Genomic DNA, 18,606 nt, shown 5'->3' with positions numbered 1-18,606 from the left:
CCGAAAATGGTGTCGCAAATCGCAAACCGAACGTTCCCACGGAGCTAATTGTGCTAACAAATTTCCGATGCTATGGTACGTTTCGAGTAAAGACAAACTATTAACCAACGGAAGTATTGTATTTATAAATGTTGCCTAGATATCGAAAATCTATAAGCAAAAAATCTGCGCGCTGTTTGCATACATTAATCGCTGAAAAGATCCGCTCGAGCCTGTTTGTTTAACCCTGCGTGTGCGTTAACCCAATAAAACAAAACAAAAAAAAACAGAACCATCAGCAGCGATTGAGGGTCTGCCACATGAGATATGAACAATAATATTCTATTCGTATGTAAAGTTTTTCAGTAATTCCTATTGCAAAATCGAGAATTGTGTACCGAGTTAGGCGAAACGTGAGAGAGATACAGTATCTATATATTAATATTTTAAAGTTATGCATACTATGTGTAAAAATGAAACGAATGAAACCATGTAAATGTCATTGCGTTATATAAGGTGCAATTAAGCCATCCTTGTAAATAATTATAAAGAAAGAAAGACATTCCCAACTTTGTTTTGTTATCAATTGTTTGGATTGGAGCCGAGTCCAGTTCGCATTTATTATTAAATACTTTCAGCTTAGGACTAAGGTACAAAACGCTCTTTGAACATCAACTTTCACAGATTTCATTCGAAAGAGTGTGACTTAAGCAATACGTTTAATTCTATGTTTTATGGACAAATAATTAAAAAGTGTTGTGCGAATGTCATTGATTTATAATATTGGACAATTAAATTTAACTCGAACTAAATCTGTGAAAGTGAAGAAAGGCGTTCGAATATTTTAGACAATTCTCTTTCGGTGCTAGATCTCCTGTTTCGGCTTGTTTTGCGTCGAGGCGTTGCGCGAAATTTTCAGGATGTTGGGTGGCTTGGGCTGGTTTTTGTCTGCCTCGTATTGGGCGCGATGCAATCGCTGGCGGTGCTTGTACATGTTGGCGGAGCAGAAGAATGTCATCGGGCAGTTGGGACAGGTGTAGAGTACTTCACCAGTATGGGTGGATGTGTGCTCCTACAAGCGGGTTTCAATAAAGTTCACCAATTTACTTAAACAGGCCATGGGATCCAAACTCACCTTGAGCTCCTGCGGCCGCTTGAAAGCCTTTTCGCACATGGTGCACTTGAACTTGCGCTCGCACTCGTGATTGTGGTAGATGTGGCGCCTGAGAGCCCTTGCATTTGGGGATACTTTGGCGCATATGTGGCAGCGGTGCTCGCCGGCACTCTCTACGTGGATGCTCTTCATGTGCTGCTTCAGGCCTGTCATGCCCTTTAGCCAAGCGCCGCATACCTGGCACTGCTGCAGCTCCGGTTCCGGACGTGGCTTATCTGAGTGCATCAGCTCCTGGTGCTTCTTCAGGATGATCTTGGTGCGCATCTGCTTGCCGCACTTGTCGCAGATTATGGTGCTCTCTGGGTCATGCATGGAGCTCATATGGTTTTTCAGCTTGCGCTCGGTGAGGAATCTGTTGCAAAATAATAAACAAAAGTTAAGAAAGACGTACTGACGCTTAATGTAAACACGCACTTCTTATTGCACTCGGAACAGGTGAACTTGAACTCCGACTTGGGCACATGCTTGTTAAGCTTGTGATAGTCTATGGCCGTCTTGCTGAGGAAGGTCTTCGAGCAGAGGTCGCAGCTGAAGGTAAGCTTGACGGCGGGATCCATGTGCACCTGCTGGTGCGACTCAAGATGTCGGGAATTTTGGAATGACTTCTCACAGACGGTGCACTTAAAGTGATCAGGATTCCAGTGGACGAGTACATGCTCGGCCAGAACTTTGCGCTGCGTGAACTTGCGGCCGCAACACATCATGTAGCCGGGATCCACTTGATGGGTCAGTCGGTGATGACGCTGCATCTCGGTGAAGTTGTGCACCAACAGATTGCAGATGGCACACGGCAGTACGCTGGTAAAGAACTTGGCAATGATGACATCGTACTCCTCCTGCTGCTTTTTGCGCTGCTCCAGCAGCTCGCGGGACATGCGAACTTTCGGCTCCGCCGGTTTCGTCCGCTTCTTGTATTTCTTGGGGCGCACTACTGTTCTTTTCGGCAGCACGGCAAACTCTTGCTTTCCATTGTCTAGCTCAAAGTCTGAGTCGGAGTCGAAGCCACCGCTGCCTCCGTCGTCTTCGGAGGAATTATCGCTGGGCACCAGGCATGAGAAGTCTGGGTCCGTCTCCTCATCTCCGAACTCGTCAAACTCTTCTGCCTTAAGGTCAAGTTGAATGTCTTCTTTAGGTTTCTGGGGCAGGGCAATGGATGCGTCTGATTTTCTTGGACGCCCACGACGCTTTTTGGGCGGCGCAGGCTCTGAAGTCTCTTCTTCTCCATCCTCGTCCTTATCTTTGTCTATAGAGGATCCCTCCTCTGCCTTTAAACGCTTCCTAAGGCGTCTGGCTGCGCCCTCAAGTTGGTCTTGGTTTTCTTGTGTGTTGGCCGAGCTCTCTAAGATCTCGATGCGGGGAAGAGTATCTAATTCATGCTCCTCAATCTTAATCTCTGGGTAGAAGAAGTTCCGTCCGCCTAGCTCTTGTGGTTCCGGCAACCGCTCCTCCTCTTGAGTTGGCAGTTTAAGAATCTCCGGAAAGGATGTAGGTTCCTGTGTTAGAGGATCATCCTCCATGAGCGCCACTTTTGTTTCCTGTAAAGAACTCTGCGCTGCACTGACGAACTCGTGCAAAGTGTGGAAGTCGGAGACGGTTTTCCAGCAACGCCCGCATATCCTTTCGTCGCTTTCCTTGGAGATCTGGACGGGGAAGTGCTGGTCTACGATCCTGGTCACCTCCAGTTGAACGCCCCGCGCGGAGTGTACATCTATATAGTCCCCCATCATGGCCGGATACTCGCACATGCAGAGTAAGCAGCACGGAGAGGAATCTATTAAAGATAGTGAAACAAAAAGTTAATAATTTAGGATCACCAGCTTTAGGGGGAAATAGGTTGCGGTCCAGGCGATTCCTTCACCGCCTCATGCTTACCCATTGCGATTTTTAGACTTTGTTACAGGTAATTAAAAGCCATCTAAGTGTTTAGGCGTAAAATGCAGGTTTTATTTACTTTACTAATTTGTTTAAAGCCGCAGTGCAATCAAAACGCCAGCTGTTTTGCAGTTCACAATAGCAGAACAAGCTGCGGGGGCTAACCAACACTGCCGATAACGATAGGCGATTCGTAACAGGATTCGGTCACTCTAAGGTTTGTGCATTAAAAATTATTGTTATTATTTACAATTTCAAAGACAAATGAACAGCTAATGCTGTGAGATTGAGTTTACTCAACATAAAATCCCGAAGCAGACAATTCTTAAACATTAACGCACAACAACGTGGTGAGAAATAGTACATTCCTTGAAGTAACCGAATCGACCATTTGTTTACGTTTTTATACTTTTTACTTTTTTATTTGCAGAATATCCCAACTGCAGCATGTCGGAAAAAGATGTTGTAAGATAAGTATAAACTGAATGCGAACCATTTCTAAGTCCTTTATATCTTTAGGCGAGCGGAGAGGGCTCCAATGAACCCAGGGAAACCATTTGGTACACTATTGGAGAGCTTGTGGAAATGGTTGTGTGTCCAGGTTGTGGAATATCTATGGTGTCGTTTAAAAACCGATTCGCACATATTAAGAAGTGCTTTAGCATCAAGAGACGAGGTCCTTTGTACCGGATTCACGGATATGCGGAGTGCAAGTGCGGTTTTCTTATTGCAGACACGGAAAAAGCCCGAAAATTGCATTGTTGTTCGGTAAATAAGCAAAGTGCAATAGTGCAAGTGCAATAATACCAAGATATGTAGTATTAAAAGTATGTTTATTTAGGGAAAACTTCGCCCCTGCAAGCCAATCATACCAGCTGAGCCAAAACCCCCCGCAGAAGAAGTTAATACATCAAAAAAGGAACAGGCTTTGCAGCCGTTGATACGCAACTTTATAAGCCCCATCAAGCAGCAGGAGTTTCCTTTTCTGGACATTTCATATTCCAGTAAATCTAATCCAAAACCACTGTCGAGACCACGTGTCCGTAACTTCGATAGACCTAGAAGTCAAGCTCCAAAGGAAGTCTGTGTGTACTCCATAATTCGGAGGAATGGGACTATTTCAGTGACGGGAAGATCCATCGTTAGGTACCGGGGAGGCAACGAAAACATTGCCATACTTAAAAGGCGGGAAATTAGACTGCCTGCAAGAATTAAAAATGAAAAACGTAAAACATAATTATGTATAAGTAAACTAAGCTGTAGGTAAGTCCTTATTATTAAGGAACTAAACATAGTCCCTTGTATTTATTAAGACTCAAGTAATTATTTGTTATATTTTTTTGCCCTTATTGAACCTTACTGTTTATAATAAGTAAACTTCTTAATTAATATAAACAAAAACAATTAATTTTTGTATATTAAAAGATAATGGTTGCTGTTTAGTAATATGAACAAGAAATTGATTGCATTCAAAGGGATTATTTTAAATACTTTCTTAAAATATTAATGAAAAATGTTAAATTCAACGAAGGTTCTGTTGCATTTTAAATTAAGCGCCACATTACAGTTGCATTTTAATTAGTTGGGTTAGGTAGCAGTCGCTGTTCACACTTGGTCACACTGCACTCCGAGCAAAACAAAATAATCCACGTAAAAAAGTTGATATCCCGGCGTTTATTTCTAAATTATCCGATGTCAGTCGCCAGGACCCAGGAATATGATTGCACCGTCAAGTGTAGACACCGCCAGCATGGAAACACCATCACCGCCGCGCTGACAAAGCGTTCCATTGACCACCGGAAGCTGGCGGCTTTTATTTTCAAGACGTGCGGAAATTTCGCCAATATTTTAGACGATCTGGTGGGTGGTGAAATCGGACAAGCCCTAGAAGGCCATTTATTTGTTATCTGCATCTCGAAATTCTAGGGCCGCTCGGCGGTGCACATGTCCGCCTCCACGGCCCGGTACGAGATTCTGGAGTGGCTGCTCAACCACGGAGCCTACATAAATGGCCAGGACTACGAATCGGGAAGCAGTCCATTACATAGAGCCCTCTACTATGGCTCTATAGATTGCGCGGTACTGCTGCTTCGCTACGGAGCCAGTTTGGAACTGCTGGACGAGGACACCAGGTGTCCACTGCAGGCCATCTGCCGAAAGTGCGATGACGATGATCTCGCCACGGATTCACAGTGAGTGGAGTGCAGAAAGCTGTTGATTTTACACACTTAGCTTATACATCTCCAACTAGAAACGATGTCCTAGTGTGGGGTTCCAACAAAAACTACAACCTGGGCATTGGCAACGAGCAGAACACCAATACCCCGCAGGCGGTGGACTTCTTCCGCAAGTCCAATCTTTGGCTGGAACAGGTAGCCCTGGGTGCTTACCACAGTCTGTTCTGCGACAAGAAGGGTCACCTGTATGCCGTGGGCCATGGAAAAGGCGGTCGCCTGGGCATCGGAGTGGAAAACAGTCTTCCTGCGCCCAAGAGGGTAAAGGTTTCGTCCAAACTGAGCGGCGACTCCATTCAGTGCATCAGCGTGTCCCGCCAGCACTCACTGGTGCTCACGCATCACTCGCTGGTTTTCGCCTGCGGCCTTAACACAGACCATCAATTGGGCGTGCGTGATGCCGCCGAGCACCTCACGCAGTTTAAGGAAGTGGTCGCGTTGCGTGACAAAGGTGCCAGCGATCTGGTGCGCGTGATCGCCTGCGATCAACACTCTATCGCCTACGGCAGCAGGTGTGTCTACGTCTGGGGGGCCAACCAAGGCCAGTTTGGCATAAGTGCTAACACGCCATCCATCATGGTGCCCACATTGGTGAGTTTTTAATATTGCTATACGCAGTCTCTAACATCCTTTTTGTTTAGATCAAGCTTCCTGCCAAGACTACAATACGCTTTGTGGAGGCCAACAACGCAGCCACGGTAATTTACAACGAGGAAAAAATCATCACGCTTTACTATGCAGACAAAACTAGATACATAAAGACACCCAAGTAGGTTTACTAAATTATAAAAAAGTATATCATAACAATTTGCTGCCCACCAGCTACGAAGATCTCAAGAGCATATCGGTAATGGGCGGCAACTTAAAGAACTCCACAAAGGGCTCCGCAGCAGCTCTCAAGCTACTTATGCTCACTGAAACCAATGTGGTGTATTTATGGTACGAGAACACTCAGCAATTTTATAGGTAAACCATTCACGTCAGTTAGAAGTTGTGTTTATGCCCACGTACTTGTTCGCAGATGTAATTTTTCACCCACTCGTCTGCCCCAGATTAAGAAAATACTCTACAAGTGCAATCAGGTTATGGTGCTTTCCGAGGATGGCTGCGTTTATCGGGGAAAGTGCAATCAGATCGCCCTGCCGGCCTCAGCACTGCAGGAAAAGTCTCGGGGCACCCTTGACAACTGGCAGGACAACGATCAAAACAAAACGGAAATCTCCAGGGAACACGTTATCCGGATCGAGCTGCAGCGAGTGCCGAACGTCGATCGTGCCACGGACATATTTTGCGATGAAGGCTTCGCGTCCTTTGCCGTTCTGCAGGAGTCGCACACCAAGTACTTTCGAAAACCAACACTCCCACGCAGGGAGCACAGCTTTAAAAAGCTGCTATACGAGACGAGCGACTGTGATGCTGTCCACGACGTGGTGTTCCATGTGGATGGAGAGAAGTTCGCGGCCCACAAGTTCATCATTTACAGCCGGGCGCCAGGGCTAAGAGACCTTATACGTTGTTATCTGGACAAGGATATTTATTTAAATCTGGACAATTTAACCGGAAAGATGTTTGAATTAATTTTGAATCACATCTACTCTTGCTACTGGCCAACAGAGGATGGTAAGATATGAATAATGTAAAAAAATTATTTTTTTAAATAAACCCCTTAAATATCTTACTTAGATATTGACTGTATACAGCAAAGTCTGGGGCCTGCGAATCCGCAACAACGTACTCGCACCTGCGAGATGTTCCTACCTCACCTGGAGAAGTTTCAACTAGTCGAGCTGGCCAAGTACGTACAGAGCTACGTGCGTGACCATCAATTTCCACTGCCCAATGCCCGAAAGGTTTTCAATCGCTTGCATCGCTCCGATCATCCGGAGTTGTACGATGTGAGAATTGTCTGCGAGGACGGAAAGGTACTAGAGGCTCATAAATGTATGTTAGTGGCACGTTTGGAGTACTTTGAGATGATGTTCATGCACTCATGGGCGGAGCGCTCTTCTGTCACCATGGAAGGTGTACCCGCGGAATATATGGAGCCGGTTCTCGATTACCTGTACAGTCTGGACAACGAAGCTTTTTGCAAGCAAGGCTATCTGGAGACGTTCCTGTACAATATGATAACCATTTGCGACCAGTACTTTATAGAGTCGCTGCAGAATGTTTGCGAGTCTCTAATCCTCGACAAAATCAGCATTAGAAAGTGCGGCGAAATGCTCGAGTTTGCAGCCATGTACAACTGCAAACTACTTCAGAAAGGATGCATGGACTTCATTTGCCAAAACTTGGCCAGAGTGCTTTGCTATCGCAGTATTGAACAATGTGATGGGGAGACTCTGAAATGCCTGAATGATCACTATCGAAAGATGTTCAAAAGGGTGTTCGACTACAGGCAAATAACTCCTTTCTCAGAGGCTATAGAGGATGAGCTGTTGCTCAGCTTAGTGGATGGGTTTGATGTGGACCTTGATTATAGAATGGATGCGGTTTGTGCTTAAAAATTCTATCTTTGATCTCGGTAAAAATACAGTTTCTTTTTTTCAGGAATCTAAGCTTAAGCAAGCAGCCAAACACAAGCAAAAGGATTTGCGCAAGCAAGATGCACGGCACCAGTATGAACAGCAGGCCATATCAAGTATGATGAGATCTCTGAGCATTAGCGAATCGACTCCAGGGGCAGAAGTGCCTTCATCGCCCCAGGATAGCGCTCGCAGCGATGCCAAAAACTGGTCCCGTGTGGTGGACAAAAAAGATCAAAAGCGAAAGCTTGCCGAAACCGCATTGAAAGTGAACAACACACTTAAGCTTGAGGAGCCACCAACCCATGAACTGATACCCATTGAAAGAAAACCCCTTAAGGAGCAAACACCTCCGCCACCAACACACGAAACTGAGCCCACTACACCATTAACCAAAAGTTACAACCTCGATTTTAGCTCCTTGACTCCCCAGTCGCAGAAGCTTTCGCAGAAGCAACGGAAGCGTCTTTCTTCCGAGTCGAAGAGTTGGCGGACTAATAACCCACCCCTGGTGGAACAATCGTCGACTCCAGTGGCCGTTCCGAATGCCTGGGGAGTAACTACAACCCCATCGAGTTCGTTCAATGACTCATTTACTTCGCCGACCACTGGAGGCATCACGGATCCCACTTCATTTGCCAATATGATGAGGGGACATGCAAGCTCTTCCACCACACCCACGGACCACGGCCAGAGCTTCTCGCGCATCTTGGCGGATGAAAAAAGACAGAGGGAATCCTATGAGCGCATGCGGAACAAATCTTTGGTTCACACGCAGATTGAGGAGACGGCCATTGCCGAATTGAGGGAGTTCTACAACGTTGACAACATTGATGATGAGACTATAACTATTGCCCGAATGCCCAGGCCCAGTGATATCAACTTTAGCACATGGCTGAGGCAGTAAATTGGTACAGGTAGCTTGGTAGTGTGAAGTGTTTGTCCTCTCGTTTTTGTTTTTGTTTTTATTAGAGCGTCCGAATTGTTTGTGAATATAAAGCGATTTACTGCGGCCGGGGGCATCAAATGTAGAACTCGGAGCCGCCTGCAAAGAAGCTCTAGCTAAATAAATTGAAAACTAAATTCAATAGGGAATTGGACGGCACATTGGGTAACAAACTTTATTGCATGAGCATATAGATTATACAGATAGATATAGATATTTACAAGCTGCGGACACACTCAACAATGAGGCAACAAGACAAGTGACGAATAAATAGCCATCTAAGCTACGCTAAACCGAACCGAACCCGAAATAAACCCGTTGCTTATGCAAATGAGAACACGATGAACGAAGGGGATTGACACAGAGCGAGAGGAGGAGATGAAAGTGGACGGGGAGATGTGGGCGAGGGATGTGGGGGCTTGTTCAGAAGCACTCCTTACGAAAGGCGAATCCGTACTGGTCGCACTTGTATCTCAACGTTTTGGCCAACTGTGGCGGGCCGCAGTAGAAGACGGTGACCTTCCCCTTTTGCTGGGCCTGGAGCTGCTTGAACACCTTATCCCAGTTGGGTCTGCCGGCATTGGTGCGGGTTTTGAGACCCGTGATCAGATCCCGCTTGCCCTGGTGAGGAATTTAATACAGAAGTTAGAATAACACTGATGTTGAGGCGTATGTTTCGGGATTACCTTTTCGTGCAGTAAGTCCAAAGCTAGTTGAAGACCCACTGCCTTCATGTCGGTTCTTTGCAGCGCACTTGTTATGTACATGTGCATGTCCAGGAATCTGCGGATATACCATTGACGAACTTCACACAATAGACACTTTCAGTTGACACTCACCGCTCCATGGCTCCGCCCAACTCTGCCTGCTCGATCTCCAGCTGGGATAGCAGATTGACAAACCACTCGAAGGATCTTTGATCCCTGTTGATCCAGAAGAAGTCTACCTTGCGCAGATTCATCACAGACTTAGGTATTTCGCTGGCCCATTCGAACTGGCATCTCGGGCAACTGTGCCGGGCCTTCCAGTACCGATGCATGATGGACTATTTAGGATTACACTTTTAGATGCGTTCATGGACTACACAAGGCCTAATGTACCTGCAGAATGGAGGCAAACGGTGTGACTCCAATGCCCGTGCCAATCAGCACCGCATGCTGGGCTCCGAAAATGTGACTCGAGGGTGCTCCATATGGGCCATCGATAAATATCTAGGTGGAGAATCAGAAAGTTAGCATTAAGATTAGGTTAGTGGGTTAGCCCTTGTTGGCTTTTGGTATGTGTGTTGGTGTAACCCGCACCTCCATGAATCCCGCATCAAGTGTGACTTTGCCACCGCTGTTAGTTGTGGAGCTACCAGTTGATCCCCCACCGCCTCCTCCGGCTCTGTTATTTATGGAGGCGGACAGGGAGCGCAGGAATGTGGGTCGTCGCAGAATAGATTTTCTGCTAGGCGATCCCGTCTGTGTTTGGTCCTTCGGTTGGAGGAATTAGTGGCTTAGAAGAGTTAGTTGGTAGGTCAGTCACCGACTACTTACCTCCAACGGCTTGGAGGCCCCCTCGGCCGACAGGCTCAGTCTGGCCACCTGCAACTTGTCCGCTGCATCCACCTTCAAACCCAGTTGACCCTGTTCTGCTCGGCTAGCTGGACTTGCTCCGTTGGCTTCTCCAGCCGCCACCTGATGCTCCCGTTCCTCCATGCTGGGCGTCTTGAAGGCGATAATAGTGGGCTTGGTACGCATGTATCGGAAACTCTGCGCCAGAGATTTGTTTTGCGGACTGAGGTAGGCCAATCCCACGCTGTTGTTCCTGGCACGGCGCACCCGCTTCTCATCAAAGGCAGACTCAGATTCGGAGCGACCCAAAGCTCGGAGGCTGTGGATTAGGAGGTGAGTCTCGAAAAGGTAGCACATATAAAGCTAATACTCACGCCTTGAGGCGACTCCGCTTTTTGCTCTTCACGCTGATGTCCGGCAGAGATATGCTCTTCTCCAGCGGTCTCTGCTTCAAGTTGGAGTCCTCCCGCTCGCCATCGCCAATGAAAGCTCCGTTCGGAATGCCCTTCTTGGGGTCCGCAGCCTCCTTTCTGGAGAATGTTCGCTGCAGACTCTTCTTGATGCTGCGTATGCGGTTAACACCTGTGGCTGGAGGATCGGAAGGAACTCCTGGCGCGGGCTTGCGGTTCTGGCGGGGCGGACGCACTGGCGGCACAGCCTGCACACCCAAATTCCTGGCCAGGAAATCTGTTTGCGGCGTAGCCGATCTTTCTCCGGCTATCGCAGGGTTGCGAGCTTCATTGAGGAGCATGAAACTGGGCGTGGGAATGGCGTGCATGTGTTGGGGAATATCTTGCGGGGAGCCACTTTGCTGCAGTTTTTGCTGCTCCCGCTCAAAGTAGCGGTACAAGCGATTGGTCCACTCGCCCACGGTGCGTATGTGCAACCACATGTAGTCCTCCTGCTCGGGCGCCGAACTAATGGTAAACGGATGCCACTCATAGTTGGCAATGGCCGGGATGTTCACGAAGACATAATCTCCGGGTCGGAAGTTAAAGTGATGTGGTCGTTTGATCACCAGATGCACCACTTTGGAAGGCAGAAGCAGCCCTGAGCTGATGTACGTCTTGCCGTGCTCTCCCCTCATCCAAATGAAGCGAAGTGCCCTTTCCACGATGTAAACGAGTCCTGGCAGCAGGAACCACTTCCAAAAGTTGGGGCCATGAAAGAGGCACAGTATCCAGAAGGGCACGTAAAGTAGATGGGTCCAATAGAAGACTTCGAAGCTACCTTTCCGTCGAACAAAGGGCTGTGAGCACACAAACATCACCACCAGGATGGCCAGGAGAGCTACGCCCGTGGGATTGGCACAGCCTGGTATCAGGCCAAACAGTCCAGGACGATCTGTAAGCAGCCATTCCCCTATGGTGTAATGACCCGCATTAATGTTTGGATCGTTGATCACGATGATGGAAAAGTTGAACAGATGCATTATCGTATGAACCAAGCTCAGTACGGAGATCGTGATGCCCGTGAGCTTGTGCAGATAGACGTGGTGATCCAGTGGCAGATACGAGGACAGCCCACGACCGCGGAGGTAAGTCAGCGAATGCCTCAGCATAAGTACGAGGACCCAGGCACAGTTGAAGTTGAGGCATTGCCCTAAAAGTAAATTATTAATTATGATAATCATACCATCCTATCAAATAGTCAATAGTCTAATATATTATATATTCCAGATCAGTACTCACCACAAGCTCTAGCTATGATGACGAATCCATTACTAGCACGGTACTGGATAGCGCGGGATATGAACAAGCACAGATTGACGGTGATATAGAAGAAGAGGTACGTGACGAACACCTGGTTGTTCTTCATGTAGGCCAGCGAGAACTGATGGGGCAGGGAGTTCCAGAAACCGCTCTTGGCAGCTCCTGCCGCCTGGCGATCCTCTGCGATGGGCACCAACCAGCGATCGATTCTACGAAATGGAATTTAGTTAGTTAAATTATAAAGTATCTTCAACCAGGTCTCACGTTATGCTCAGGTTCTCCAGTAGGCCACCGTGCTTATGGAGCTGGTTCTTCAGGGCCTCGTACGTGATTTCACCGCTGTTGTGTGGATCAGCATCCTCGAACATAGCGCTGGTGAGATCCTCGATCTGGTCCTCGGAGAACTCCATGCCGTTCTCCTTGATGCAGTGCCGTATAACATCGTGCAGCTCCTTGTGCTGAATGAGCCCGTCACCTGGTAAGATGAAGAGGGATGGCTCAAAGGAAATTCTCTAGTTTACCCTGCAAACCCACCATCTATATCATAGACCTTGAACAGAAAGCGGATCTTGTCATCTGCCGACTGACCAGAGAACTGGTGTATCGCATCAATAAACTCCTGCAGCGAAATGGAACCCGAGTTGTCCTTATCGAAGATTTGGAAAACGCGCTCTGTGAAGAAAGGCTAAATCAAAAGAAAATGGCATAAGTATCGATAAGCAGAATCGCTCCATCACTAAATTATGAACCTTCATTTCCAAATATTTTTACAAAACTATTCATTACACCAATTACTTGTTAAGCTAACTCACATTTTTTGAGGTAACTATCTTCTGGAACTCCTCCCGCCGAATTTCCTGCTCGTTTCCCACGGTAGTACGGAAAAGCTGCTCTAGCCGGGCCAGCGAACTCTTGTCGAATCCGGTCCTTGGTCGGGAGTTGGTCAGATGGGAGATGAACTCCATCACCTGGTTGGTGGACACCAAGTTGCTTCCATCCACCTCAATCAGGCGGTAAAGCTTGTCGAGGATCTGGTGGACGAATTTAGGAAAGGATCATAATAGGTTCCGAACATGATGGTAACCACTTACCCCTCTGGTATGCCAGATGTCGCGGAAGTTCTTGAAGGAAACCCTCTTATTCTCGCCGCAGATCACATAGGCGACCGATTCGATTTGCTCGGCAAAGTCCATCTGGCGATCGTCCCTGCAAGAGCCATAAAATATAACTCAATATAGGAAAATATATATTGGTACTCCCACATGTCTTGCCACTGTTGCACAGAAAAAACATTTACCCAGAATGCAATATTCTGAAAGTCCATAAAAGATCATTTTAAAGTGCGTCATCCTACTGATTGGTTTTCGGAAATAATTAATGCTTTCATTGATAAGAAGAATATTAAACTGATTCATGAAGTTGAGATATTATCGAAAATATTACTGAGCGAACTGGATTTCACATTAAATTGGTTTTGAATTCAATCGCCTCCTTCCACTGACACATATTTCCACCTTTATCTTTGGTGATTCCATTTGCTGATTTACATGTGTACTCCATCAGCACTTGGCAGGCGAATGCCAAATTATTTTGATTTGTGTTTGCGTTAAGCGAATTAATATATTTACAAGCCGCGCTGATGTTATTCGCTTTGATGATGTTGTATTGGGCTTTTAATTGTTTAAAGCACTTGATAAAAGTGCTGCATCGGTTTCGTTTTCTTTCTGTGCACAAGATACGGCGACTCCCGATCCAGATACCGATCCCTAACCCGCATCCCCAGATAGCGCTGCTGCTCGCACTATATTTGTATTTGAATGACTTCATTACGACAGGCAGCCAATGACAATTTCTGGCTGCAGAGCAGTCCAGGTGCCCAGTTCCAATCCAGAGCCAACTTTAGAGGCTGTCGAGGCACGCGGACTATGTTAGCTGTTGTATATGTTAACACACGGCGCAGATAGCATCGCCATGGGCAACGGACATCGCCATCGTCTGGGAACGGAGTTGGCATCTGGCATCTGGGGCTGTGATGTGGCATGGGGCTTCTGGTCGGCGCAGCTGGAATGGAATGCCTGGAGCACGCCAGCCAGGTGCGTGTGTGGATCCGAGTGGATCGGACTGGATCGTATGGCTATTTTTTCCCGAAGGCGAGCTAATTGTTTTGGCACCGTCGCAACATCATCGCCAGCGATCTCAACGGAGCAGGAGGATACCAAGAAACCAACTCCAACCAACCCACACTTACGTTAGCCGACCCTTGAGGTGCTCGATCCAGCGATCTTGCAGGAGGTAGCCATTCCGCTCGAGATCAAACAGCTGGAAGAGCTTCTGCTGGAATTCCTGTAAGCAAGACCGAAAAACAAGTTGTAAGCCGATGGATTTATGCGTCTCCCGTTTCTGGGCAAGTGTTAATTAATTTACGTTCGCATTGTTTGGAGAAGCATTTGTTTATGCCCCTAATCGAAGATTTATATATGTATATACTCGTATACGGTGGAAGCAATGTGTTTACCCACTACTGACCCACGTAATGAGCATAATTAAGAGTGTTCTGGTCCCACGATTGCGAATGGGAATCGAACTATGCGGTAGTGATGAAGACGAATGGCATAAATTAGCCGCTTATTAATATTTTAATGGCATTCGATCTCACGATCATGAGCGGCGCAGCATTGTCTGCAAATCGAAGCGCAGCGCGCTGGGTCTTTTGCATTTGGTCACAGTTGGTGTGGCGATGGGATCTGCGATCTCCCAGCTCCCAGCTCCCGGCGATGATGAAAAATGTGCATATTAAACGGATGAGCCCTGACTGGTTAAACGGCTTTCGGGGAGCCCATAAAAACAAAATGCTCGTGGTCGGAGCCGAAACAAAATAAACACCAGCCGCAAAGCTGAGCCCATCAAGCAACCCAAAACGGGTTTTACGACCGACCAGCGATCGGGTAAAGGACCACAGAATAAGTGGCACAAGGTCAGGCGCTCTGGAGCGCACTTTCCGAGACCCATATCCATTACCATTCCCATAAACTCGGATCCATTTGGTGATGTAATTTACTGCACTGAAGTTGCCCTAAATGCTTCTTCAACAGAACACTATTTGATTTTTTTTTAATGGATAAAGGAAGCAGAAAGTAGCACCACTACAACTTTGGGAATTTTTTTTACTTCGATTTGTATGAAAGGACTCTCGTGGAAGGACTCACCTCGTCCAGGAAGAGCTTGCGGAAGGCCTCCCTGGTGTGTTTGCCCTCGCCCTCGTCGAAAAGTGCACTGCACTCGGATATGAGAAGCCAGCGCTGCTTCTCCCGTCGCGCCTCCAGCTCCATGGAGCTGCAGTTCTTATCTAAATTGAGGTTGTATCGTTCCATGTACAAATTTGATTGCCGCTGATTCGGATTCCCATTTCCATTTGCACTGGCAATCGCTTCCTGCTTGCCAACGCTGGCAACTAGAATACTCGGCGAGCTGGCCACAATTGGGCCAGCATTTGCCGCCGGTTCATCAGCACTAGCCTCCACTGCATCCAAATGCAGAACGGCCGCTTCCCCCATATCTCTGCTATCAGCTCTCTCGCCATCTGGCTGCACTTCCTCCGCCTCTTCCTCGGGGGAATCACGTGCGCCATGCAATCGCTCCAGATACTGGGCAGCCTGCTGGAGCACGTGACTGACAACCGTGGGCGCTGGCTGCTGTATGGGTTGCTGGGCAGGAGTTTGCGACTGGGGCAGCTCATCCGAGAAGGAAACTTTTTTGGGCGACCGCGAGGGCGTGGCGGGAATCTCCAGGGAGCGACTGGACGAGACCGAACCGCGATGGTTGTTCGACTCCTGGTCCGTGTCCATGTTTTTCGGTGGGAAAGTACACTAGCCAATGGGGAATCACAGAATCACGTGCCACTCACTTTTAACACATGCCAATGAAATGGGCTACTAAAGCGAACTAGTATCAAAGGACACAGCAGCAACGCTACGGTGAGATTTCAACTTGGCACTCAAGTGCTCCACATGCCAAAGGAGCGGCAACTATATATGCTACACACTGCTTCTAGGCGTGATCCTCGCGTCGGCTTTTAAGATGCAGCAGCCGCAACAAGTAGCAGCAATGAGCACAGAGTATCGCACTTCACTTTCCAGCTCACCACATGCCAAAGGTGTGGGAGTGGCCACTAAAGGGTGTTATCCTTGCGTCGGAGTTCGGAACACGGCAGCAACGAAGCGACGACGAAGCGACGCGACTCAGGCAAGAAGCAACACCAATCGGCGGCAGCGGCGAGCAGCAACTGAAAGCGAAAGCCAGGCAGGTGAGGTGAGGGCCTCGGATCCGATCGGATCGGAGCGCTATAGCTTGGCACGCTCTGGCCGCTGTGTTGGTGAGCGGGACTGATCGCTCGGATCGGAGGGAGCCGATCGGTCGAGCGGTTTGGAAAACGCGTTTGCCCAATATCGGTTCAATATTTCAGGCTTCTGCCAGCCAGCGGGTTTTAGAATGGACATGCAATGTCCCAGCCGATACAGCAGTACGCACTGTGTGCGAGTGTGTATCTTTGCATCTGTATCTCCATCTCCGTGCGGCTCATAAAATGGCTGCTCAGATAGATGATTGCCCCGCGTGTCTGTGAGTGTGTGCGATTGATATTCTAATTTGGTTTTTGCGACTCATACCGGGAGTTGTGTGTACTTATTCGATAAGGGCTGCAAATAATTCAGGTGTCGCGGTCTCGACATCTTCATTTTTTAATTTCAATGCCCGTGTTTCGTAACAATCAAACTTGTTTATGTGCCGCAGCCGTCGAACGTGTCAATTTCCGAATTCCCGACCAGAGTGCACGGCACATTCAGCCGCCTTTGTTACGAACTGCAATCGGAATTGGGTTTAAGTTGGGCTTGGGATTTGGGATTTGGCATTTCACATTTCTGTTCTGGCTCTGCTCGTCACATAATGGGTCAATGGCAATGGGTCACGCCAGCCAGCTGGCCAGGAAGTGAGTGCGTGTTTGGGCCAACGTAGCCAGCCACTTGGGGCCAATTCAATCGAATTCGAGTGCTCTAAGCGGTCAATCCGGCCAAGGTCGGGCCAACACTTCCCCACCCGCCGAATACCGAATATCGGATACTTTCAACATCTTATTGTTATCGAGTCGTTGAACTACCGCCCCCCACCGATGCCCCCCACCACTCCATCCCAAACTCGGCGATTGCAGCGCCTTGAACGCTCGTGAAGTTGAAGTTGATGCTGGAGCTGGAGCTGTGAAGTCTCCGCCAAAGGGCAATAATATAGATACTTTGTAGAGCAGCAGCTATGACTCGTGTCTTGTTTTTCTAAATGTTGCTACTTTGTTGCCACACCGAGAGAAAAGTTTAATAGCTGGACTACTAATGGTTAATGATTCCTACATTTATTAGAACTTTATGGGAAATAAATAATATTAAGGCTTGCAATCGATTTGAGATACATTTGAAATACATTGTAGTAGTATTACTACAATATTGCTGAATATAACATTTGATAGATTCGCTATTAGTTGTTTTAGTAGCAGAAAGCCATAACTTAACTTCACTTAATTTTTGCTGGCATTTGGAAGCTGGTTTTCCGAAGTTTTCTGTGATTTCTTATCGGTTTATTGAATGCTGTGGGAGCATCTTCAACAAAATTATAGCACAGCAACTGTAATAAATCATAAAACCCATAAAACTGATGACTAATTAGCCAATATATTTTTCTGCGTGCAATAAGCGGGTCGATCTGCTGATTAATGTTCGACAGCGGCCTTTGGCTTTTGTTTACGGGTTAGTGCCCCACACTGGATCGGATTGAGATACATATTAGCACCGGATTCCGATTGGGATTCAGATCGTTTCCGCCTCCGCTTCACACTCTGCTAATCCACGGTGTGCTGCATGTGTAAGCCCCATGTATGTGTACCCCCCCATCTGAAATTTGGTGTCTGGTATCTGGCGAGTGCTATCTGGTATCTCAGATACTTAGTAGCGAACATCCGCTGCGCTTAAGACGGCTTTACTCACCTGTCCGCCAGGCTTTTATGGCCATTGTTAATTGCTGAAATTGGCATTCCCAATCACAGCGGGCGACACTCTTGGTCAGCAAGTCGCATTCGATGCCCGCTGGTGGCCAGGGAATTGGCCACTGGCCATTAGACATTAGACACTATCCACTGCCATCCACTTCCAGCCACTACTGGTCATTGGTCCCTCATTGTGATGGCAGTGGTGGCGCTGCAATTGACACCGCTGCGGCCAATTAAGCCCGCAGTTCCAGCTGCAAAGATACAAAGACAGAGACAGAAACAGAGACATCCGCGAATTCGTGCGCCGGGTGGTCCATCTGCAAAACGAATCCCCGACTGCTGGCATGCAGATTGATTTGCTCGGCAAACGTTCGCCGCTTGTGGGCAATTTTCCAAGTGGCCGGCGACGAGAGCAGTGTCATCAATTTAAATTAAGTTCCAGCTTTTTATCGCCACTCGGCGGACCAGTCTCCTCGCCATTCTCCATCTCCAGTTGGCCAGGTCTTTGCCGGCTCCTTCTCCTGCACCGTCATCATTATCCAAAACATGTCATTAGGCGGCCGCAAGATGCCGAGTACCA

General features: G+C 47.7%; 4 protein-coding genes across 5 annotated transcripts; 2 read left to right on the top strand and 2 right to left on the bottom strand.

Annotated features, from left to right (window-relative positions):
- Positions 1 to 549: 549 nt before the first annotated feature.
- On the bottom strand, positions 550 to 3,175 carry LOC6548684 (transcription factor grauzone). Its single transcript, XM_001975331.3, has 4 exons — positions 3,026 to 3,175; positions 1,568 to 2,924; positions 1,115 to 1,505; positions 550 to 1,051 (listed from the first exon to the last, which is right to left on the bottom strand). The coding sequence occupies exons 1-4, from the start codon at positions 3,027 to 3,029 to the stop codon at positions 845 to 847; spliced, it is 1,959 nt and encodes a 652-aa protein (XP_001975367.1). The 5' UTR covers positions 3,030 to 3,175; the 3' UTR covers positions 550 to 844.
- Positions 3,170 to 4,277, top strand: LOC6548528. Its single transcript, XM_001975332.3, has 4 exons — positions 3,170 to 3,242; positions 3,456 to 3,490; positions 3,545 to 3,793; positions 3,867 to 4,277. The coding sequence occupies exons 2-4, from the start codon at positions 3,473 to 3,475 to the stop codon at positions 4,260 to 4,262; spliced, it is 663 nt and encodes a 220-aa protein (XP_001975368.2). The 5' UTR covers positions 3,170 to 3,242; positions 3,456 to 3,472; the 3' UTR covers positions 4,263 to 4,277.
- Positions 4,278 to 4,609: 332 nt separating this feature from the next.
- On the top strand, positions 4,610 to 9,072 carry LOC6548529 (inhibitor of Bruton tyrosine kinase). The gene is made up of 8 exons (XM_001975333.3): positions 4,610 to 4,885; positions 4,952 to 5,217; positions 5,277 to 5,850; positions 5,901 to 6,028; positions 6,082 to 6,225; positions 6,281 to 6,879; positions 6,943 to 7,751; positions 7,810 to 9,072. The coding sequence occupies exons 1-8, from the start codon at positions 4,718 to 4,720 to the stop codon at positions 8,689 to 8,691; spliced, it is 3,570 nt and encodes a 1,189-aa protein (XP_001975369.1). The 5' UTR covers positions 4,610 to 4,717; the 3' UTR covers positions 8,692 to 9,072.
- LOC6548530 (NADPH oxidase 5) lies at positions 8,880 to 18,202 on the bottom strand. Of its 2 annotated transcripts, XM_015156226.2 has the most exons (14): positions 15,205 to 18,202; positions 14,247 to 14,341; positions 13,090 to 13,204; positions 12,811 to 13,029; positions 12,533 to 12,683; positions 12,263 to 12,473; positions 11,978 to 12,207; positions 10,661 to 11,888; positions 10,269 to 10,605; positions 10,032 to 10,205; positions 9,831 to 9,941; positions 9,570 to 9,775; positions 9,417 to 9,513; positions 8,880 to 9,351 (listed from the first exon to the last, which is right to left on the bottom strand). In XM_015156226.2, exons 1-14 carry the CDS (start codon positions 15,841 to 15,843, stop codon positions 9,154 to 9,156), a joined length of 4,011 nt encoding a protein of 1,336 aa, XP_015011712.1. In that variant the 5' UTR covers positions 15,844 to 18,202; the 3' UTR covers positions 8,880 to 9,153. The 2 variants fall into 2 exon arrangements, with proteins under 2 accessions (XP_015011712.1, XP_015011713.2); XM_015156227.2 differs by lacking the exon at positions 10,032 to 10,205 and having other exon boundaries at positions 15,205 to 16,391.
- Between the last annotated feature and the right edge of the window lie 404 nt (positions 18,203 to 18,606).

This window comes from Drosophila erecta, unplaced genomic scaffold, assembly GCF_003286155.1.
Source record: "Drosophila erecta strain 14021-0224.00,06,07 unplaced genomic scaffold, DereRS2 tig00000092-arrow-pilon, whole genome shotgun sequence".
NCBI classification, from domain to species: Eukaryota; Metazoa; Arthropoda; class Insecta; order Diptera; family Drosophilidae; genus Drosophila; species Drosophila erecta.
This window is presented reverse-complemented; position numbering and strand designations above follow the sequence as displayed.